The sequence below is a fragment of the Triticum aestivum genome, chromosome 4B (genome assembly GCF_018294505.1).
Source record: "Triticum aestivum cultivar Chinese Spring chromosome 4B, IWGSC CS RefSeq v2.1, whole genome shotgun sequence".
Classification (NCBI taxonomy): Eukaryota; Viridiplantae; Streptophyta; class Magnoliopsida; order Poales; family Poaceae; genus Triticum; species Triticum aestivum.
This window is the reverse complement of record NC_057804.1, coordinates 92,524,662-92,548,734: the sequence shown is the minus strand read 5'-3', so window position 1 is coordinate 92,548,734 and position 24,073 is coordinate 92,524,662. Positions and strand designations below refer to the sequence as shown.

At 46.0% G+C, this 24,073-nt stretch overlaps 1 protein-coding gene across 8 annotated transcripts; it reads left to right on the top strand.

Annotated features, from left to right (window-relative positions):
* Positions 1–798: 798 nt before the first annotated feature.
* On the top strand, positions 799–13,010 carry LOC123091221 (non-lysosomal glucosylceramidase). 8 transcript variants are annotated; one of them, XM_044512654.1, is made up of 20 exons: positions 799–1,071; positions 1,843–1,939; positions 2,356–2,466; positions 2,720–2,776; positions 2,872–2,942; positions 3,596–3,695; positions 4,430–4,500; positions 4,636–4,736; positions 4,811–4,914; positions 5,020–5,073; positions 5,153–5,208; positions 5,306–5,344; positions 5,453–5,597; positions 9,230–9,411; positions 9,502–9,569; positions 10,189–10,261; positions 10,338–10,399; positions 10,484–11,411; positions 12,080–12,370; positions 12,557–13,010. In XM_044512654.1, the coding sequence occupies exons 2-20, from the start codon at positions 1,865–1,867 to the stop codon at positions 12,828–12,830; spliced, it is 2,862 nt and encodes a 953-aa protein (XP_044368589.1). In that variant the 5' UTR covers positions 799–1,071; positions 1,843–1,864; the 3' UTR covers positions 12,831–13,010. The 8 variants fall into 8 exon arrangements, with proteins under 8 accessions (XP_044368589.1, XP_044368590.1, XP_044368591.1 ...); XM_044512655.1 differs by having other exon boundaries at positions 867–1,071; positions 1,832–1,939; XM_044512656.1 differs by having other exon boundaries at positions 898–1,071; positions 2,720–2,798.
* The last annotated feature ends 11,063 nt before the right edge of the window (positions 13,011–24,073 follow it).

Genomic DNA, 24,073 nt, shown 5'->3' with positions numbered 1-24,073 from the left:
CATAGGGATGAAACATGCAGTTTACTCTGTCATGTGGCATGCCGACTGAGCATCGCTCTCAGAGGGACGGTTCACTGAGCGGAAAAAGAAAGATGATACCATATGGTCACATCAATGGCTAGACCTTCAGTCCCTTTGTGATATGTATAACTCATAACAGTGAGACTTTTGCGCGTTTCCGCTTGATGGTTGGAAAACGACTATGAGATCGAACACGACCAATTGTGCATAAGCTTGAAGTTGAACGGAGAAAAGTCAGCTTACCATCTGAAATTCGTTTGATTTAATTTAATTTAGCAGATTTCTCGGAAAATTAAATTTAATATAATTTAACTTTTTAACACGGTATAAACAGAGACGCTCATGCATACACACTTACAATCTCCCTGTAAGCGTACACACATATACCATATCCTTGTGAGCATCTTCGGGAGCCTGGGTTATCATATCATCTTGAGATTGATAAAGTCGTCACTAGACGCATATATCCGGAAAGCCTGACTTAAATTCAGAAAATACGACCACCAATGCGAAGTTTAGAACCTAAACCATTTGTTTCATCACAAAGAACATAATCATAGATACGCAACTTTCTCGAAATGTTCTGTAAGAGGTTATGCACACCTACAAAGTTAGGTAGCTTAGGTAGCAAACTCTTAGTGACTCAGCAGCAGCTGCTAGACACGTTGTCTCGTGACACTAACAAACAATTTACGGTACTATTTTCCCTCAAAATGAAAAAAAACAATCATTACCTTAGCTGCAGAGCATCAGATTTGTCATTTGTGTGATGATCAATCTCCGTCCGGGAGCAAGCAACCCTGCCTGCGAGATGTCACTTTCCGGAGTTGGCCCCACGGCAGAACGGCTCCGCAAAATCGTGGGTTTTTCTCCGGTCTCCGGTAAACTAATCCCACAAGTGAAGAAGCCACGTCGGTGCGTGGTGGTTACGATTACTTGCGGGGCGGCATCGTCTTCTCTTCCATCTCACGCGCTCCCGTGTTCAGACTAGTCTCTGGGGCGGGCGGGCGGAGCTCAGATCCCCGGCGAGCGGATTCCAGATCGAGAAAGGTCAGATTCTTCCTCCCCATTGTCGCTCGAATCTATTCAGGGTTTCTCTCCCGATTTCTAGGAGGGGGTCCTCTTCGCGCCCGGTCTGGCCCCAGCCGTTGCCTCTCGGGGGTGTTCTTGCGGGGATCATCCTCACCATTTTACTCCTTCCCTCCTCCGATAGGATTGCCAGTCTTGTCTTTGCTCTGCGATTTACCAAGGGCAGTGTTTGCAGCATGCAGTTGGATAGAATGATAAAACTGTTTTTCATCCAATCAATGCGTGCGTTGAGAATTTGGCGTGGTCTGTTGTTCTGTTCAGAAAAATCCATTTCTCGCTGATACTATATGAGATGCCGTGGTCCGTTGTTTGTCTGTGTTTGCAATTAAGTAAAAGCAAGGAATCCTTTTTATTACTATATTATTGAAGTTTGATGAGTCAGCACAGCAGTGTCGTCAGCTTCAGTTTACCGTGGTTTTGCTAACTCTGTTTACATCTGCCTTATCCGCACTTGTCTAAGATACACTATTATAGTGACGAAGGCCGCTAAAGTCAATCATGTTAAGATTTACATCGCACCAAATACCATATATATTTTACACATGCAACTCCGTTGATAGTTGGATGCTAGATATTCAGTATCTTCGTGTCTGACAGAGTTCCTATCTCGAGTTGATCTGACAATTTTTGTTCCATCCTATATGCTTTTTGTAATGAACATATTCAGATAGTTAAGAAATATAGTACAAAACAGTACACTCGTTACATATTCAAATTTCAGTCTGTTTACAGGCCCAGCTCGAAGGAAGAAAGAATGGTGAAAGATGTCCATGAGCCACGAAATGGCGTTTCTCTGAATAGTTCATCTTCGCAAAGTATCGTTAATTCAGTGAGTTATTTCTTCCGAGATTCACTTGTAAGCTGCCACCAGATTTGTTTCTTACCATGATGCCTTTGTGAATTCTACTGACAATTTTAATTTTTTTGTACCCTTTGACTGACAGAAAACGCAAAAGGGTTTGTGTCTTGATTTTTTACATGGAAAAAGCTATTGTTATTCACCTTTACTCAATACAGTTGTTTGCTCTCCGTTGACAAGCAAATCCTTGTAGCATGTAGTCCAGAATACTTGATAGTGTACATAAAGACAGATGATTATTGTGCACATCATCCATAGTTAACCACCAATCTGAATGTGTGGATCAAGTTTAAAAGAAAAGGAAAAAGAGGGAAATAGTTACTCCTTTTTTGCTTATTTAGCGCCTCCATCAGATTTGAGTTTAAAATGGTGCTTTGACTTGTCAGGAAAAGGTTTGTCGTGGACAAATTCCAGAGTTGACATGGGAACACAAGCTAAGCCATGTTAGATATGATTTGCCGTCATTCGGACTTACATGGAGGGAAGTACGGCAGATGGTATGTCTTTTTCTTTATGGAACTCCTAATTTTATGGTCTGCTGAAATTTATCTGAGCATGATTGTTTTAGTGGTCCAGCTGTTGTTTAAGAATAACAATGATTATTGGCAACCTTAACTATAATTCTTATGTGTTGCTTTTTCTATGACGTTTTTTGGGTTCTTACTAGGATTGTTCTTTGCTGTTCTTGCTTTATTCTTCAAATTTCCTTTTATGTTTTCTCCTTGCCTTAGCTTCATTTCATTATTGCAGGCTGGTCTTGGTTTACGTCTTGGTCGACACATCCTTGAAGAAACTTCAAAAGGACGAGTACGCTTTCACATGTTTGCTTGTACTACTCATTGTTGTTTGGAGTTTTGCCCAATTACAGATGTCTCTTTCTGATCATTGTTAGTTTTTTACAGACTGCTATTATTGATCCCATGAAGAAGCGCACTGCAAGATCTGGTCAGGGTGTTCCACTTGGAGGCATTGGGTATACCTTCTTGACTTCTCTCAGTGTAACATGTATTTCTTATCAATGTTGAGTGTGGCATCCATCGTAGTTTTTATATTATCACTAGAAAACTTATTTTACTACTTTTAAATTGTTGAACTGTGTGCCATACAAATACAAGTGAGCTTAGTGGATTCTGAATGCCTTCCCATTCAGGGCTTGTTTACCATGTACCTGTTGTATTTGTTGCTTTTATGTAACATGTTCCAATAAGTTCGATGTGCAAATGGGTTTGATATATTTGTTCACTATTTTTTTTGAGGCTTCTGTTAATTCTATTTATTCATCCATTTTCAGTGATCTGAACTCCTAGGGGAAAATGATATATACTTGAAGCCTATTTATTGACCAGTGTGCTAATAAATCATGTTTGCACTTGCACTCTCCTGCATATGATTAATTGTGCTAACTAGGGATAAAAAATTGATTCGGAGGCAAGTATCACACTGAAATACGGACGAGTGTGTTCTGCACTTGTATTTTTTCTCTAAATATGAATAAAAATATTGTATCCTCTCATAGAATTTGTGCTTAGTGTCTCCAAGAATTTTTTAACAGTGCACGCTTCAAAACTCTTCCTTTGTTTAATGAAACTTTCAGTACACTATCCTCTAATTGTTGGAAAACTGTAGTGCAGGAAGTATTGGAAGAAGCTGCAAAGGTGAGTTTCAACGCTGGCAATTGTTCCCAGGAGCTTGTGAAGATAAGCCAGTAATGGCAAATCAATTTTCTGTAAGTCTTAACTATTCTTCTTCGTTCCACTTTGGCACATATATGCGCTCTTTTTGTTTCTGATCATTGCTGTTGTAGTCGATATGACCTTGATAGAAGCTGCTATCAAGGTAGCGGTTTGGTCTACTGCAACATTATATTCATAAAATTATAAATGACTGGTTAAGCAGGGGTCACAATAAGTTAAGTGGGCTACCGACGCAGCTTGTATTGTGGCCCAAAGTAGATATAATTTTCTTTTTCTGCCTCCCCTGCCATCTGATAGAAGTTTAATCATTACGGACTGAACTCCTAACAATGTCTTCTTAACATTACAGACTGAACTCCTAACAATTCGTTCCTAACCCTTTGAGAACAAAATGGAGGAAGAGAGATAAAATCCTCACAAGTGGCAAAAATATTAAGGCACCATTCTTGAAGGGACTACAAAATTGTTATAATGAGTATGATAGTGAAACCGTTAGACCCTTCTTTGGGGGTGTCATACTTAATTATCACATTCATATGTTTGGATCAGTAAGATTTTATTTGAAATCAACAGTACAATAGTTTCGTAAGTAAATGGTCTATTTAAACGCCCTCTCCAACTCTTATCCGCATGTTGCAGCCATGCGTTAATTGCCAAGTGAGATCTATGACTACCCTGTTATGCTAGTTCCTATGAGTTAGCAAATAAATAAAAACATATTTCATATTGGAAATTTGACATGATATTTGAATATATTTTATTTTAGGCCTTCATTTCCCGCAAAGACGGTAGAAAATATTCTACAGTGTTGCATCCTGGGAAACCGGATTTGCCAAAGTAAGTATATCACAGTGTTTTTCTTAGTTTATTGTTTATGCGTTGAGTTAGTCTATATAATAGATTTAGCGGGTAGCATTTTGATGTATCAAGTGTTTACATGGAAAAGATTCCTTAGATCTTTTTTAATTGCAGAGGAACTAACATTTCAGGAATTGGATCCTGGGATTGGAATCTGAACGGAGAGAAATGTACTTATCATGCACTTTACCCTAGGGCCTGGACCATTTATGATGGTATTGCAAGAACCACAGAAATCTTTTCTGCGTAACTACAGTTTGTTTTTGTAATTTTGTAATGTTGTTACTAGGAGAACCCGACCCAGATCTCAAGATAGTGTGCCGTCAGATTTCTCCAATTATTCCACACAATTATCAACAGAGCAGCTATCCTGCTGCAGTATTCACTTTCACAGTAATATGCTCCTCCCCCTGGGTTACCATAAATTCACTTATTAAATGGTTGGTTTTAACTTTATACACCTGTACATCTTAATCTGATTTTCTAATTTAAAAACAGGTAACTAATTCAGGAAACACAGCTGCTGATGTGACTTTGCTTTTTACATGGGCTGTAAGTTCTTATTTGATACTCTGCATTTTTATTCTACTTCTGGACCTTTCAACTTGGAGATAAGTTTATATCTCTGCAGAACTCTGTTGGTGGAAAATCTGAACTCACAGGATGTCATTCTAACTCTAGTATGACGTAAGACACTGATGCATGGAATTTTTTTGGTTTATTTTTCACCTTGTTATTGAATAAAAATAGTTGGATTTATATTTCATAAATCTCATGACAACAGAGAAAAGGATGGCGTGCATGGTATACTGTTACACCACAGGTAACTTCCCACTTCAAATTTATATATAATACATCATCTCCTATCACTAATGATATCGATCATGTAAACTTTAACTCGGACATTTACGATTTTCTTAATTGAGAGCAGAACAGCTGATGGACGGCCACCAGTAACTTTCGCCATAGCTGCACAAGAGAAAGAGGATATTCATATCTCTGAATGCCCTTACTTTGTGATGTCCGCTAGCTCTGATGAATTCACAGCAAAAGATATGTGGAATTCAGTGAAAGAGGTTTGTTAGAAACTTATTTTGTAAGCATAAACTGTAAAGTTTAAATTCACTGTGTCGTAGTTTTATTTTGGAAAGTAGTGAATGACCCCCCCCCCCTCCCGCCTGCTTCATTAGCTTTACATTCCTGAGTCATTCTGCAATCATCTCTAGTGCACCTTCCTGAGTTGATTTTGAAGAAGTTTTGCACATTCATGTACTTTGCATGCCAAACCTTTGTTTGGCTTCTTCTGTGATGAATGGAAGATAATGGATGTGGTAGAAACTAGGGTCCTACCGGGTCTAGGCCGGAGGTTGTAGGGGAAGGAGGGAGCTGGTCATGGACGAACTCGCGGCCGCCGGCAGCTGGGCGCCATCATGCGCGAGGAGGCGGCGGCTGAGAGGGAGATGGCGCAGGGAAGGAGGCGGCTAGGGTTAGGTCTCCTGGCTCCCTATGGAAGCCGAGCAAATATGATTGCTTCGTTGCTTCATTAGATACATCTCCTCTCCTTATATAGAGAGGTTTACTTGACTCCCAAGCCCCTAATAACGACAATTGGGCTAAGCCCCTAATAACGATAAGATAGACTGGGCCACAACTAACTAGGCTAAGCCCCTAACATGCCGGTCATAACATTTCTCCCCGCCCGCACAAATAGCTCGTCCTCGAGCTGCAAGGCGGGAAAGCGCTTGCGGAACTCCTTGAGGTGATCAACAGTCGCCAAACACCTCCGCGGCAGCTGGGGCGGGCAGGTCGCCGAGCCCGGCTGCGGCGGCGTCCTCATCAATGTAGTCCGCAGCCTCTAGGTAGAAGAGTCGCGGACAGACGTGGCCGGACGCGTAGGGCTCGTCGCAGTTGAAGCTCAACCCTTGGCGGCGACGCTCGAGTTGCTCGGCCGGTGTGAGCCGGCGGAACGGGCGCTCCGCGGTCGCGGCGAGGGGTGCCGAGGAAGCCTGAGCAGGACGACCCTGCGCTGGAACGTCCGGCCAGGGTGGCGGCCCAGCGGCCCGGGGCGGTGACGCCTGCTGGATGACCACCGCGCGCGCTCGAACGCGCGGGCGTAGTACATGGCCGTCTGGAGGTCCTGGGGTCCCCGCAGCTCCACGTCCATGCGGATATGATCCGACAGACCGCTGACGAAGAGCTCAGCCCGCTGGCGAGCCGTCACGCCGGGCGCGTGGCACGCCAGGGCCTGAAAGCGGTCGGTGAAGTCCTGCACCGTAGAGGTGAAGGGAAGACGGCCAAACTCCGCCAGCCGGCTCCCGCGTATCGGCGGCCCGAAGCGAAGGAGGCGGAGCTTGCGAAAACGCTCCATGGAGGCATGCCGCCCTCGTCCTGCTCGAGAGCGTAATACCAAGTCTGTGCGGCGCCTCGGAGGTGATATGAAGCGAGCCAGGTGCGGTCCGACGCGAGCGTACGTTGCCCCGGAAGAACTGGTCACACTGATTAAGCCAGTTGAGAGGGTCCTCGGTGCCGTCCTAGGTGGCGAAGGCGAGCTTGGCGAAGCGCGGCGCCGTCTGGGTATGACCGCCGTGGGGGTACGGCGCCGTCTCGGTATGACCGCCGTTGGGGTACGGCTCAGCGGTGCAGAGCAGCGGCGCTAGGTCGGTGATCACAGGGGGGGGGGCTGTGGAACTGCGTCGCGTCGAGGCCAACGTAGGGACCCGCGGAACTGGAGGACTCGCCGTATTGCGCCTGCGCCTGCTGTGACGGCACGTGCGGCGGTCCTGAGGCCATCGTGTAGACCGACTGAGACGACGACTCGGTCAACAAAGCGGGTAGCGGGGACAGCGAGGACGGGAACCGGACTTGGTGGAGCGGAACTCCCGCCGGCGCGGTCGATGCGGGGCCGGAGCTGACCGGCGGTGGCTACTGCAGCTGCAGCGGCTGCTGCGGTGTTGCGCCAGGCAGTGGCTGGGCGCCGGGCGCGGCGGCTGCCGCTGCAGCCAGGGCTGGGCGGTGGTGGCGAAGGATGGCAGCCGCAGTGGCCCGGCGAGCGCGGCGAAGACCGCCTGGTGCGGCGGCTGCCACGGCGGCGCGGAGGCGGCGATGGGCGCTGGAGACGCGTCGGAAACCGGCGCCGGCCATTGCGGCCACTGCAAGGCGGCGGCGGGCGGCGGCCCAGCGAACGCCGCGGAGGCCCCTGGATGCGGCGAGTACCACGGTAGGGCCGGCGGCCCGGTGGCGGCAGGGGCGGCGGCGGCCCGTAGGGTCTGGTCAGGTACAGCCGGATTTCCTGGACGATTGTGACGAGGGCGTTGAGGACCCCGGTGATCTCCTCCGGGGTGTAGGCGGCGGCCGGTGGTGCGGTGGAAGGCGCCGGCATCTGGACGGTGGCGGCGCCGGAGGATGCGACCAGCGGCGCGGACGGGGAGGGCAGCGGCGCGGTGGTGCCGGTCGGTAGCGGAAGCGACAGGGTGGGCGGCGGCGAAGACATGATCGGAACTGAGCTACCTGATACCAAACTAGTAGAAACTAGGGTTCTACCGGGACTAGGCCGGAGGTTGTAGGGAAAGTAGGGAGCTGGTCGTGGACGAACTCGCGGCCGCCGGCGGCTGGGCACCGTTGTGCGCGAGGAGGCGGCGGCTGAGAGGGAGATGGCGCAGGGAAGGAGGCAGCTGGGGTTAGGTCTCCCGGCTCCCTAAGGAAGCCGAGCAAATATGATTGCTTCTTTGCTTTATTAGATTGATACATCTCCTCTCGTTATATAGAGAGGTTTACTTGACTCCCAAGCCCCTAATAACGATAATTGGGCTAAGCCCCTAATAACGATAATTGGGCTAAGCCCCTAATAACGATAAGATAGACTGGGCCACAACTAACTAGGCTAAGCCCCTAACATGCCGGTCATAACAGGATGATACATCAGGTAGCACCGTAGCAGTCCTTTGTCCAGTTTGTATGAACTTTTAGTTATTTTCACATCAAAATTTATGCTGTGTGTTCCACGCTTGATTTCTAGACTTGGATTCTGAGGAGTAGAAAGATGCTCAATATTTATTGCTCTGGTGTTGTTAATGTGGGCTGCCCTCTGTGTATTTGTTTCTCTTGTCTTTTTCCCATCTTGAGATCCCTCTTTTGTTTTTTTGTACACTTCTGTTACATTATGCTCAGTAGGGCTCTCCTGTAATATATGAACACAATACGTTGAACATTTTAGAATAGTTCAATCTGCTAAAAAGTAGGACATTGGCACGGAATTAAATATTTAGTATTTTGTGTTGTGTCAGCCATTTCAGTTTGGAAATCCGAATATTGCATTACTTAATGTTTGCAAACCACTTAATTTGGAACTCTGAACCGGACTTTTTTTTAACAGTACTTAATTTTGACATTCAAAAATGGTTCGCCAGACAGTATGAGGTTTTATATGCACTTTACTAGAGCTGTATATTTTTCGCAACTCCTAGATGAAATTATTTCGTATGAATTGTGGGCTAGGTGTGTATAGTCCACAAGCAAAGAGAGATCTGTTTTCCAGTATAGAAAACCTAATTTGTTTTCTAACTTCATGCTTACGTCCGTTCTTATTAGAAGTGCTACAAACCAGTTTGATATGTAAAGATTTGAATATTCTGTTTAGGCCAGTATGGAAGTTCAGTAAATACATTTATAGTAATAACAAGCTGGCTCAACTTCCTTTCCATTTTGGCAGCATGGATCTTTTGATCTTCTTGATCCCGTCAAAGAATCGATGTCCTCCAGACCAGGAACATCAATAGGAGCAGCTATTGCAGCTTCAGTTAAGCTTGCTCCCCAGGCAACCCAGAATGTTTCATTTTCACTTGCATGGGCTTCCCCTGAAGTAAAGTTCTGCAGTGGAAAAACCTACCATAGGTTAGAATGGAAGCCAAAACAATTACTTGCCAGAAAAGGTTAAAATAGTAAAAACAAAAACTGAAACTGACTTCTCTATTGGGTTTGCAGGCGTTATACAAAATTCTATGGCACAGATGTTGATGCAGCTGCAAGCCTTGCCCATGATGCCATTCTTGGTACAACCAATTCCTCACTAAAAATTCTATGGAATACTGTTTGTTCTTGTGTGCACTGCATAGTAAAAGAACCTCATAGCTTTGCAAATATATCATTTTGAAAGAAAAGAAAGAAGATAATGGTTCCATGTTCTCCAATTTGCATTGTGAACTGACAAAAACTGGCTAGTTCTTCGGTTTCTGGCTGGTTTCCTCGTTAACTGGTCAACTCTTTTTCACTTAATGAAGAGGCAGAGTTCCTACCGGTTGCTCGAAAAAAACTCGTTAGTTCTCTGCTAGTTTCACCAAAGCTGCTAGCTGAGATCCCTATCAACATCTTTCGGCACACCGGTTGCATTTGAATCACAACAGATAACATTTACCATGCACCAAGCTTTTGCACTTGAATCACTGGTTGTGGGAACATTTCTTCCTTGTTTTGCTGCACGCCAATTCATAATATAAAATCTGTTGTGAAATTGATCATTGAACAGATTAATTTGTTCGCGATGTTATCTTAGATAATGTTGTAGAGGAAGGGGCAGACAGCAGACCTGCATTTTACTGTATTACTATGGTAATTATATTTCCGGTTTATATTCGTTACTGAATTACATCGTTTACTCTGCATAACTATTAGACCATAGTTCCTGGGAAATGCAAATTGAGGATTGGCAGCATCCTATTTTGCAAGACAAGAGGTTTCCTGCATGGTATGTTTCAAATTTTATAAACCAACAATTCCGGGAGTACTAAACACTGATGCATAGCATAAATTTTCTTCGACAGGTATCCTGTCACACTATTCAATGAACTTTATTATCTTAATGCTGGAGGAACTATATGGACAGGTATTTTTCCGAACTTGTTTTCTTTTATTTATTAACTGAAGACAACTACCTTTCATAAGTATAACAATAGATGCATTTCCACAGATGGATTGCCACCAATTCAAAGCTTAACAGCAATTGGGGGGAAAAAGTTTTCTCTTGACATGTCAAATGGAGAAACAGATGATGACAGTGAGATGAACCCACAGACTAATACTGCCACCGATATTCTTCATCAAATGGCATCAGTACTTGAGAGAATTCATGCATCTCTTGCATCAAATTCTGCTATAGGGACAACTTTGCTTCAGGGTGAAGAGAACATTGGCCAATTTCTCTACCTTGAGGGAATAGAATACTATATGTGGAACACATATGATGTTCATTTCTATTCATCTTTTTCACTTATCATGCTATTTCCAAAACTTCAACTCAGTGTTCAGAGAGACTTCGCTGCCGCTGTCATGATGCACGACCCTGAAAAGCTCAAGCTCCTACATGATGGAAAATTGGCTGCAAGAAAAGTTCTTGGAGCTGTTCCTCACGATCTTGGTCTATATGACCCTTGGATCAAAGTGAACGCGTACACACTCCATAACACGGACCGGTGGAAGGACTTGAACCCAAAGTTTGTACTGCAAGTTTACAGAGATGTTGTGGCCACAGGCGATAAATCCTTCGCCCGAGCTGTTTGGCCATCTGTTTATATGGCGATGGCATATATGGAGCAATTTGATAAAGATAAAGATGGGATGATTGAAAACGAGGACTTTCCTGATCAGACGTACGATGTCTGGTCCATGGCTGGTGTAAGCGCATACTGTGGTGGTCTTTGGGTGGCTGCTCTTCAGGCTGCGTCGGCTTTGGCACACGAAGTTGGTGACAGAGCTTCTGAAAAGCTTTTCTGGAACAAGTATGAGAAGGCTAAGTCTGTTTATGACAAGAAGCTGTGGAACGGTTCTTACTTCAATTATGATGATGCTGGTACTAAAGCTAGCACCTCGATTCATGCTGATCAGTTGGCTGGACAATGGTATATCACTTAATCTGCTGACTGTAATGCTTGCTATCTATGTTCTGGTTTCCAAATCTGCACCAATCGTATTAACCAACCTTATTGCCTCATGAGAGAAACAGAAACAAGTTAGCCACATAACACATTTTGGCTTCCCTTGTGCAAGCATTTACTGAATACTATGTTATTTTTTAGCGTCTAGTATTATCATGAATTATGTCCATGCTAATTTCTAGCTTATTTTACCTGATTATGGAAAGCAAATAAATTTCTGAAAAAAAATTACATATTTATACTGTATTCATTCTGCTTTGTGAATGGCTGAAATTTTGGTCAAAACAATATGAAGAATGTACAGCTTTTATCATTGTTTATGTGCAACCTGAAGAATTATGCTCGTGGAAATGTGTCGTCTCTCATGTCTGAAACTTCATACATATTTCGTGTTGTCCTGCATATATGGGTAGGAAAGCTTGCAGACTTGCAGTAATATACAATACTGGTGACAAATCATAGTACCAGGGTGTACTCCAGTTCCAGTTGTATACATAAATACATGTGCATCATAATCCATTTCTGTTCAAAAGTTGTTTCTGTCACATGTCTAACACGTCATTGACTAATGTACCTTAAGTTGATTATCTTATTCATGAATGAACTCGTCAAACGATGTGACTTTCTTTCAGGTATGCCAAAGCCTGCGGCCTCTCCTCAATTGTTGACAAGGACAAGTCACAAAGTGCACTTGAAAAGATATATACTTTCAACGTAATGAAATTCAAGGATGGTAACAGGGGAGCCATCAATGGGATGTGGCCAGATGGTACATTGGACATGTCCACAATGCAATCTAGGGAGATATGGCCAGGCGTGACATACGCGCTTGCTGCATCTATGATTCAAGAAGGCATGGTTGAGGAGGGTTTCAAAACAGCTGAAGGAGTCTATCATGCTGCCTGGTCTCCAGAAGGGCTTGGGTGAGTATTTTGCATAATAACGGGGCTTCCAGCACGCTAATATCAGACTTGAGGCACATAAACTGAATCTGTTTTGTGATAATCTTCGCGAATCTAGATCCTCGCGCAGTTGATAATGCATTATTTATCCAAATTCTTCTGGCTTCCATTCCATTGTCCAAAAATGCTGACAATTTGAGTTTTCAGATATGCATTCCAAACTCCTGAATCTTGGAACAATGACGATGAGTACCGGTCCTTGTGTTACATGCGCCCACTCGCCATATGGGCGATACAGTGGGCACTCTCAAACCCAAAGCTCCACAAGGAGCCTCAGACAGACATAACACAAGATTCTTTTCCGAAGAACCAGTTCTCATATGCACGAATAGCGAAGCTCCTGCAGTTACCTGAAGATGAGTCATCCAAGAGCGTCCCTCGGGTTATCTATGAGATAGTTCGGAACAGGTTTACTTCATGATATATGGGCCGCGACATGACTGAATGTTGAATGCACTATTGGAGCAACATTGTTCAATTTGGTTGTTGATTGCGGAAACATGTTATTGGTCAGCACACATTGTATGGAGTTAATGGTAATAAAGGATGAGATCCGTGTATGTAACCCAGATGAAAATAGTATGTCACGTTGTTCTTCAGAGTGATCTCGTACGGTTGTGCTATAATCGTGAGTACAACAAAAGGGGGAAAACATTTCTTAAGAGCTGAGAAATATTCACAATGGTTTCCTGTCCAGTAGTTTGCAGGCTCACTTTCCTTAATAGTCTTCAATCAAAGTTATAGATAATTTAAGCTCATTTGAGGGAATAACATTAGCATTTGCCGGCTTAGTTCATACAAAGAGCTAAAATGTTAAAAGTAAATAAATAATCATAATCCACTGTACTACCAAACAATCCTCACTACTTTTATACTCAAAATAGTTTTTTTTGCGCGAAGTTATACTTAAGTAGTTGTGCTCAGTGATTTAATCAAATAAATACGTGCCTCTCACTTGACATGTTCAAGATTCTGGCTGATAATGTCACCTACTCTGAACTTATTCCTCTCCATCTCAGCCGAATTACACCTACTGATCACTACAAAAATACTCAGTCTAGCAAAAATACTCAGTCTATAGCTTGTCATCATGTATATAGATACAAAGTAGCGGAAGAAAACAATTAACTACAGAACAGAGAATTCGATCAGTAGAACAGGTCCCAGTGAGACGCACCCCCAAATAACTACAGGGACACCGGATTTTGCAAACTTCCAAAGCCTAGACAAACCATAAGACAAAAGGCTTATATTGCCATCTTTTCCGTTCAGATCGTAGTGAAATATCTTCCGAATTACAGCATCAGGATGCGAGCAAGGTCAGGGCAGAACGATGGTGGAACAAACATGCTCTCTTTGAGAAAACACAAAGAACATAAAGTCTCGATGCGTTGGTAAGAAATATAGTTACGTGTAAAGGCTACACCCGAATTGGAACGCGACACGCCGACACTCTTAAAAAGGAGTTTGTGTGAACAAAGGATAACTTAGATGGTTATGTTTTTTGTGGTTAAACCAATCCACCATGTTTCAAGTTCTAGACTTAGGAGAGGGGTCTCTCTACCCCCGCTCCCCTCCCTAGGGTTCCCACCCCCGCCGCCGCCTGCCGCCGGGCGCGCGCTTCCCGGCCAGCCCCGCTCCCCTCTCCCTCTCCCCTTCCCCCTCTCCTCCCCTCCCCTCCCCTCCCCTCCCGCGCCGCGCCCGCGCGCGCCCGGGGGGTCCCCTATGGTCGCGGCCCTCGGCCCCGTCTCCCTCCCCTCCCCCCCGCCGTCGCCGGCGCGCTCCGTCGGGCAAAGCCCGGCGGGCGAGGCGGCGGCGGGGCCCTCCTTCCCCGTCCGCTTGTGGGCGCCGGCGCGGGGCGGCCCCTTCGAGCGACGGTGCTGAACGCCCGCGGGATCCAGCGGCGCGGCGGCGGTCTCACGGGGCGGCGGTGTGGCCTGCTGTGGCCGCGCTCCGGCGATCCTCGGGCTGCACGTTGCGGGGCGGCTGCGGTGCTCCCGTCTCGGGAGGTGGCTCGCGACCGGTCTCGGGCCGGATCCGTCCGGATCTGGCTTTGGGGGCCGGCCGGTGGCGCCTGGCTCCGGTGGTGCGTGCCCGACGGCTCCGGCGCTTGGAGCCCGCCGGGCGACGTGGGTAGGGTAGCGGCCGGGCGTGGCTGCTGCTCCGGCCGTGGGCGGCGACATGGGTAGGTCTCAGTGGCCTACCGGTGTCGTGGCGGCTTCACGGTGACTCGACGGATCTGTCTGCGGCAACGGCCGGCTCCTCCGGCGTCGGTTTGTCTGCGTTCGGGCTGTCTCGTCCTTCACCCCATCTCCTCGTCGCCCTGGCGCTACTCCCATCAAAGGGCTGGTCCTTTCCCAACTGCGATCCACCGCTCGTCTCGCGCCCGATGCCGCAGGACAGAGCTCGTCACGCGCACGATGCAGCAGGACCGAGCTCGTCTCGCGCACGATGCAGCAGGACCGGGCTCGTCTCGCGCATGATGCAGTAGGACCAAGCTTGTCTCGCGCACGATGCAGCAGGACCGAGCTCGTCTCGCGCATGATGATGCAGGACCGAGCTCATCTCGCGCTTGGGGTAGCAGGATGGGTCGGTGGATGCCGGTTCTGGCTGACCTATTGGGTCTCGACGCTGGGGGTTGCCCAGGGGCGCGAAAGGTGGGACCTTTCCGCTCGTCTCTTTTGTTGGGGTGCGCCGGGTCACGGGTGAGGTGGTGTCGAGGTCTTGGATGTTGGGGCGGCGGCCCTGGTGGTGGTGGTGGGGCGGTGCTCTTGGACAAAGCCCGCGCATTGGTGCTGCCCGCTAATCATGGCCGTGTGGGCGGCGTGGTTGCCGGGGTGTGGCGTTCGGTGGCGGTGAATGTTGGCCGAGGTGAAAACCGGCTCTATCTTTGGACGGACCGGCGGCGGCGAAGATCGCTCCCTTCTTGAAGGCGTCGTCGCGGCTCTCATTGCCCGTCATGTGGCTCCGGGGGAAACTTTGATTCTTGGATCGGGCGGTGGCGGCGCTCCGGCGTCGTTTCCTTTCTGAAGGCGCCGCCTTGGAGCGCATGGTTCGTCATATGTAGCTTCATATCTTCGGGGCGGTAGTGCTAGGAGTAGTGTTGCTGCGCTCAGCGCCTTTGTATCCCGTCCTGGGTGTGTGCGTGTGTTGCGGTGGCGTAGCGTGTGGTTGTACTGAATACTTGTGGGTTGTTGCTTTATATATAAAGCGGGGCAAAAGCCTTTTTCGGTAAGTTCTAGACTTAGCACGGGTGTTTTGCATATTTACTGTATTTCAGATTCTTCGGCGATATTCTTTGAACAGTATGGCGTGTTCGTCAATTATGTGGCGTATGTGAGGATTTCATCAATCTCAAGATATGTCGGCTCAGTCTCTCGGAGATACTTTATAGGGATAGGTAATGTCTGAGTTCATAGGAGTTAGTGTGCGTACCTGTATGTGAGTATCTGCATTTCTGTTGTGTTTCTTTAAAAAAATGTATGTCATCGGAAGGAAGGCAGCAAGACCTACCGCTCTCACTCCCACACACAGCTTCCTTTAAATTATTTTCTTGTAACTATGTTATTCTTGGGTGATACATGGAAAATGGAAAGATAGACTATGGTACTGTCACTTTACTTACGCCACTCACTCCTTTTTTGGGTTTATAGGTCTTGCTTGTATCTCTAGGTCTCTAATTTTAATAATGTTATACGAATTATATGTCATAAAAGTAATATCATTAGAAAATAGAACACTTAAAGTTTCCGGTGTGTAGTTTTATAATATATAACTACTAGTGTATAAAGTTATATAGATCTTTGTGAAATTTCACCCGAATTATGACACCGCACTGTAGGCAAGGTCGGGAAGAGGGACCATGGAACCATGCCCTTTTCTTCTTGAGAACACCAAAACTTCGATAAAAAAGAAGAGCTATGTACAAACCCTAAGGGCATCTCCAGCCGCGCCCCCAACAGGCCCCCCCAGGCCACTTTTTCGGCGCCGGCGCCGAAAAAACGGCCCAGTTGCGCCCCCAGGACGCCGAAAATCGCCGGTTCGGACCTTTTTTCCGCCCGGCGGTCACAGGCCGAACCCGGCGCGCTGGGGAGCCGTTGGGGGCTCCGGCGCTAGGGAAAAGCACGCCTGGCCCACACCGATAGGGGAAAAGTCAAGGTTTTCTTCCCCCGACTCGCCTCGCACCCCCGCGCCCTCGGCCACCACTAGCTATATCTCGGCGACGGCCACCGGCCTACTCCGCTAGAAAGCCATTCCCCGCTGGAAAATAGCAGCGCTTCGCCGCGGCAGCCCCTCCCTCAGCAGCTGGGCGTTTCCGGCCGTGGAGGCGCGGTTTAACGGCGGGTACACGCCCACCGAGCGCAAGGTGTTCGGCGTTTTGACTGTGCCGGTGATGGACTCGGATGAGGAGGAAGAGCTCGCCACGCTGCTGGAGGAGGAAGCCGCGGCCGACGTCCAGGAAGAAGAGCATCTGATGGTGCTCGCCACCCTCGCCCAGCTGCTGGCGAGCAATGAAAAGCCGCGTCGAGGTGGCTCGGCGCCGGGGCGGGTGAAAGCAAAGAACCGGCATCGTCTGCACGGCTACTGCATGCTCTACTCCGACTACTTCGCCGATGCTCCACTTCATGGCGAGAGAACATTTCGGCGCCGTTGTCGGATGAGCCGAAAGCTCTTCCTCAGGATTGTGAATTCCATCCGGGAGTTCGACAACTACTTCAAGTGCAAGATGGATTGCACTGGCGCTCTTGGATTCACCTCCATCCAGAAGTGCACGACAACGATGAGGATGCTTGCATATGGAGCTCCCAGTGATTCACTCGACGACTATGGGCGAATGGCCGAGTCCACTAGCATAGAGTGTTTCTACAAGTTCTGTCGGGCAGTGGTGGCAGTGTTTGGGCCACAATACTTGAAAACACCCAATGCGGAAGACACTGCTCGGATCCTAGCCCAGAATGCAGCAAGAGGATTTCCTGGGATGCTTGGAAGCATCGACTGCATGCATTGGAAATGGAAGAACTGCCCATTTGGTTGGCAGGGGATGTACAAAGGCGCCAAAGGCGGTTGCAGTGTGGTGCTTGAGGCGGTAGCCACACAGGACCTCTGGATTTGGCACTCCTTCTTTGGCATGCCAGGAACTCACAATGACATCAACGTGCTGCAGTGCTCTCCTGTTTTTGCCAAGCTCGTTGAGGGCCATTCTCCTCCGATGAACTTCGAGATCAATGGGCACCAATACAACAAGGGGTACTATCTAGCTGACGGCATCTATCCGAGATGGTCGACATTTGTGAAAACGATCTCAAACCCTGTGGCAGGAGGCAAGAACGCCTGGTTTGCGAAGGTTCAGGAGGCTTGCAGGAAGGATGTCGAGCAGACATTTGGTGTGCTCCAATCTCGATTCACTGTTGTTCGGTACCCCGCTCAGACCTGGTCGAAAGATCAAATGTGGGAGATCATGACTTGCCGTGTCATCTTGCACAACATGATCATCGAGAGCGAGCAAGAAGACCCAGTGTTTGACACTGAACCATACTACAGGCAGGGTCCTCTAGCCGAAGTTGATCACCAGCTACCGGCAACTTGGACTGCCTATCTCAGTATGCGTCAGGAGATCCGAGACCCACAGGTGCATCATCAACTGCAGAAAGATCTGATTGAGCATCTATGGAGGCTCAAGGGGGACGCCGCGTGATGAAATACGAGTTTTTATTTGTTGAACTACATAATTTGTATTGAACTATTTGTTGTTGTAGTATTTTGTTGAAGTATTTGATTTTTCTGTGATGAAATATATGTGTGTTGATAATTGAACGCCGAAACCACGCCGAATATGGGCCTATTCTCACCCATATGGGCCGTTTATTCGCCGAAATTAGGCTGCAAAGTGGGCCAATTTCGGCGCGTGGGGGCGGGCTGGGGGCGACGACTGGGCGCAAAACCACCCCAGCGCCGACTGTGTCGCTGGCTCGCCCCCAGGCGGCGCTTTTAGATGCCCCCTGGGGGGCCAACGGCTGGAGATGCCCTAACGGGCCACACCTGAATTTACAATGCCACGCCAAAGTGGTAGGCACTCCCGAAAGAAGCAGTCCGTGGGTGAGACATGGACTGATGATGTGAAGGTGGTGATACTATATGGCATACTAAACCTTAGCCTTTGCCGGTTCGGTATGTACAAAGCGCTAAAATGTTAAAACGGGACTCTAGTCTAGTAAACAAATAATCATAATGCACTGTACTACCGAACAACCCTCAGTACTTTTAGAATTGGATATATTGTTTGCACGAAGGTACACTTAAGTAGTAGTGCTCAGTGATTTAATTAAATAAATATGTGCCTGTTTGCAGGCTCACTTTCCTTAATAGTCTTCAATCAAAGTTATAGATAATTTAAGCTCATTTGAGGGAATAACATTAGCATTTGCCGGCTTAGTTCATGCAAAGAGCTAAAATGTTAAAAGTAAATAAATAATCATAATCCACTATACAACCAAACAATCCTCACTACTTTTATACTCAAAATAGTTTTTTTGCGCGAAGTTATACTTAAGTAGTTGTGCTCAGCGATTTAATCAAATAAATACGTGCCTCTCACTTGACATGCTCAAGATTCTGGCTGAAAATGTCACCTACTCTGAACTCATTCCTCTCCATCTCAGACGAATAACCTGCCAATCACTAATAAAATACTCAGTCTATAGCTTGTCATCTTGTAGATGTATACAAAATAGCAGGAAAAAAACAATTAGCTATAGAACAGAGAATTCGATCAGTGTCAGTAGAACAAGTCTCAGTGAGGCGTAGCACGACTTAACAATCAGTTCACACCTACTGGGGCAACGGATTTTGCAAACTTCCAATGCCTAGACAAACCATAAGCCAAAAGGCTTATATTGTCATCCTTTCTGTTCAGACCGCCGTGAAATTTTACCCGAATTATGGCATCACGTTGCGAGCAAGGTTGGGATGGAATCAACATTTTCTCTTTAGGAGAACACAAGAAACTTAAAGTCTTCCCCACCAAAAAATAAAGAAACTTAAAGTCTCGATGCATTGAAAGAAAATATAGTCACGTACTCCCTCTGTAAAAAATATGAAAGTGTTTAGATTACTAAAGTAGTGATCTAAATGCATTTAATTTCTTTACGGATGGAGTACAAAGGAATACACCTAAAATTAGAACAAGACACCCTTGAAAAAGAGTGTGTATGTCATCAGAAGGAAGGTAGCAAAACCTAGCGCTCTCGCTCGCACCCACAACCTGCTTTAAATTATCTTCTTTCAACTATACTATCCTTGGGTACATTGATACATGGAAAATTGGAAATGTAAGCATTTGTCGATTTGGTTCGTACCAAGCGCTAGATTGTTGGAACGAGATTCTACTAAATAGCCAAAATATTTGTGCTTTCATGCTTAAAAAATTGTGCTCAACAATGTAATTTAATAAAGAGAATACGTGCCTGTTGCTTGACATGTTCAAGATTCTGATTGAAACTGTCAGCTACTCTGAACTCATTCCTCTCCATCTCAGCCGAATAATCTGCCGATCACTACAAAAACATACCGGGTCCATAGCTTGTCATGTGCAGATACACACAAACTAGCAGGAGAGAAAAAAAATTAACTATACAACAAAGAGCTCGATCGGTATGAGCAGAACAAGTCTCAGTGAGACGTAGCACGCCTTCTTAACAATAAAGAGTTAATATAAATAATATAGATAAATCAGATAACGCCTACGGGAACAAAGACATGTCACCTTGGCTCACAACAGTTAATGCGGTAGATGACAAGGCTAGACACTTACCCCTGACTTCATCAAGATCTCCATTAAACAAGTTGACAAACAAGCAGACAAATAAAGGAAAGTCGTTGCGCTTTACTCTTTCGTTATCATGCATGACGTCGCCGTCGGATTATTTATTTATATTTGTATATATGTACATGAAAGCTTCTTGGGTGGAGGCACGCAGATCACGTCGCATCACGTGCGGACGGCGTCGTACGAAAGCAGCAGTAGAGGAGAGGGGAGGGGAGGCGCGACCGCGTCAGCCCGCTTCCCTCGCCGGCCTGCCGAGACTACCCAACCTAGACGAGTTCTCTACGTATGCCGTCCAGTTTAATGTGTAGCGTCAAGTGGTCGGCTGTTTCTGATTCGTTGCCCAGCCTGCGGCCTGCCGTGCAGTACTCCGTGGCGGGTTTCTAGAGCAAGTAATGTGTTGATTCTAGCATGCTGAATAATTCCAGCGTACTCTAGCATCGTGCTCTACCAAATGTGAAACGAGAGCTCACGCAGATAATACCGCTCATACTGTATTTCAAACCATGCATATGTGCACCGTGTAAACCCTTGACCACATCTTCCGTCTCAACGTTGTCACCCTCTTGGGGCGTCGTCGTGGAACTCGGGTACCCTTTGCTCACGTGTCATCATCATCGGCGGGCGAGTTAGGATCCTAACTCGAGGCTCCTTGGGCTCTAACTAGGGGTTGCCCCGGCGGTGTCCTATCTTTTACACGAGGCGTCGTTGTCATCGCGCTCGATCCTCGTTGTCAGCAAGCAGGATCGGTGCTCCACGGACCGAAGCGAGATGGCAGGGGGCCATCTCCGGTGACTTCTTGGTGGGTGTGTTGCATCGATGTCCGATGGTTCCTCATGGAGGCGCGTGTCTCTTCTAGTTAGTAGCCTCAGTGTTTCTTGGTGGGGTGTGGGTGCTCTTGTATTCTTGTTTTATCTTTGATTTGCTTTGTAGATGTTTTTCTCATCGCCTTGTATTGGTTCGACCATGTTGCTTTATATATAAAACCGACGAAAGCCTTTTTCGATAAACCATGGTTATATGTATTTATGACGCAAAGGCCGGGTTTAACCTCCTTTTCCAAGAACAGTCATTTATTTGAAACGATACTTTCCTTTTAGTTAGAGTTGATATGGCTGTTGTTGTATGACTTGCACCGGTGTGGAGTGACCACTTCCACACCAAGAAATGGGCGGGCATCTGACAACCATGCCGGTGTTCTTTGATGGGAATCGGCCCCACCAGCCTGCTAGTGTTTTTTTGACCTTGAGCAGAGTACTGGCATATGCGACCAACGATTGCTAGTGATCAAGATGCCAATTGAAACACTGCTTCATCCAAGTGAAAACTTGACCTTGCATTTATTGGTGGGGTTCATCGGCGACGGAGTTGCGTGGTTACCTTGTTGAAGACGTCTTCTTCTTGTTGTGGTGCCAATCTTCAAAGGATGGTCTCAGTAACGGGTGAAAATCCTTGTCTACGCAATCTCCGGCCGGACGAGACGACGATGGCATGAGGACAATTATTCTTTTTTTAAGGCGTTGCCACGGAAAAAGTCAACTTAATCTCAGGTGTTTTTTCATATCTTGTAACGTTTTGGACATGGTTTGCTTTATTATACACTTTGCTTAATAATCAATAAAAAATGGTATGTGGATCACAATGATGTAGTGGCCGGGGTTAGTCTCACTTTTTTTTAAAAAGAAATCGTCGGATTCAAACATGAACAATGATAGAACAAATCATGAATGTGAATAGAACTATAACTGTACTGTAACAGTACATACAATTATGTAAGAAATTAATTAAACCTATACACACACATAAGCACATATGTCTCCTACTTGTCATATACTGTATATCCCACGTCCACCGAGAGCCTGATCAAAACTAACTGGAAACAAAGCACTCCATCTGTCATAAAATAAGTGTAGTTGGAATCAAATGCAGATAATGTTTGTAAACATATTCGAACCGGAATCATTCATTGCTTCCAGAATAACACATGGCACATCTCCAACACCACACCGGCCGGGTCAACTCACTTCCCATGAACCTATCCTGCTGTCATAAAGACGGCACAATTTACTTAATCTATTTGGTTGACTTCATACAAAGTCAGACTTTCTTGTAAAGTTGAAACTAACTATTCTACGCAGCAGCTGGTGTTGAGTTGGTAAGGTTCCAAGCACGTATACAGGGTCTCCTGCAGGCCGATCGAAGCGAGCAGCAGCGGCTCCTTTCCAACGCCGTCCGTCGCCCAGTTGCATGCATTAATTGCGTACTGCTTCTCCCACGTAAGTTGGACTGGGACTGCCTATCCTTGCCTCTTTTGGCAACTATGTTTAGTAGTAGTACCATTTACTTTATCAACGCCGCCTGCACACACATCTTTTTTCCTTCTAAACTCCGTGCATCAGGCTACGCGTGGAACGTAGACATATTTGTTGTTTTGATTTTGGTACTTGTTATTATAGGGTAATCTCTCCGTTCACAAATATAAAATGTTCTAACTTTTTTAATCGGATTTATATAAATTGATTTTAGCGTGTTTGTTCACTTATTTTTAATCCGTAGGTAATTTACATTGAAATATCCAGAATATCTTATTATATTTATGAACGAAGGGAGTACGCTCTTGTATACAGGAACGAATACATACTAAAAATATGCGCATAACACTAGGTGTTGTGTTACAGCGTAGATCCCTACTACTAATTTGGATCAGACCGGACAAAAAAAGTCATCCAGCGTTGTTCACTACTTCTACCCTAACGTATCTGGATAGCCATGCAAACAGACATCGTCCACATATGTCTGCAAGAGCAAAATTAAAGAACGCACAAAAACTAAAGCAACATGGTCAGTATGTTTCCGGCCGTCGTTGACGTTCGCGAAAACACGGACGTTGTCCGCCTGCATCCCTATGTCGGGACGTCCGAATTTCCTCACGTCGACCCTAAATTGACGAAGCAGGGGAGTCTAGACATGTCCACGACACCGCCAACTTAGTATAGGACCACTCCGACCACACCACAAACCAACTTTTTTCTCTCTTCCCGTTCTTTCTCCTATCTTCATTGCACAAACGGCAGAACAATTGAGGGATATTGTAACTGTGGGTTTCCACGGACGTCTGGACGCATCCATGGACAAATAAGGAAGTCCATGCGATGCTTTGCGTTGGAGATGCCCTAACAACTATTTTTGTTCATTTCAATGTTAGAAGAGTGAGTCTGTACCGAAATAACTAATTGCTTCATTGCACACATATAGAAAAACATTTTTTTTAAAAGAGGTTCAAGGGGATTAAGAAAAACAAAGTTTTTTTAAAGAGGTTCGAGTGGATTAATTTTTTCTTAAATACTACTACAAAGGAGACATGTTGAAAAGTTCCAATAGGACCGAATCTTACCAACCAAGCAACCTAGATATAAAAACATTATTATTCCTAAAAAATCCAGTCTCTAAAATTTCTGTGTAGTCTTCTGAATCAAAAGGCCCGCTATAATCAAAGCTATAAAGAATTATCACTTTTCCCCTAAAAAACAGAAGTATCACTTCAAGTTTAGAACGTAGAAGTACGTAAATCTAGGTAAGCTCTAGGCTTATAAGATCATCCTAGCTCGTAAATTAAGCGAGCAATTGCCAGAGCTGTCAAATCTCTGGGGGCTCGATCGGCTCCTCACTAGTCAACAACTGGATGCGCCATTGGGATCACGTAAAACCAGGCCGGAATTGTATTAAACCGCATGTGGCAGGCCAGCCTAGCCAAGGTGATTTGGTCACTCCATTGACCGGTCAGCATCAAGGACCCCTTCTCTTTGCCCCTCTCCCTCCCATGTATATATAAAAACCTAACT

What these genes read in the sequence shown, in the direction of transcription:
- LOC123091221 (XM_044512654.1), top strand. Translation starts at nt 1,865, where the DNA reads ATGGTGAAAGATGTCCATGAGCCACGAAATGGCGTTTCTCTGAATAGT. An exon ending in GGAGGGAAGTACGGCAGATG is followed by an intron (nt 2,467 to 2,719) that starts GTATGTCTTTTT and finishes TCATTATTGCAG; the next exon opens with GCTGGTCTTGGTTTACGTCT. An exon ending in GGTATACTGTTACACCACAG is followed by an intron (nt 5,345 to 5,452) that starts GTAACTTCCCAC and finishes AATTGAGAGCAG; the next exon opens with AACAGCTGATGGACGGCCAC.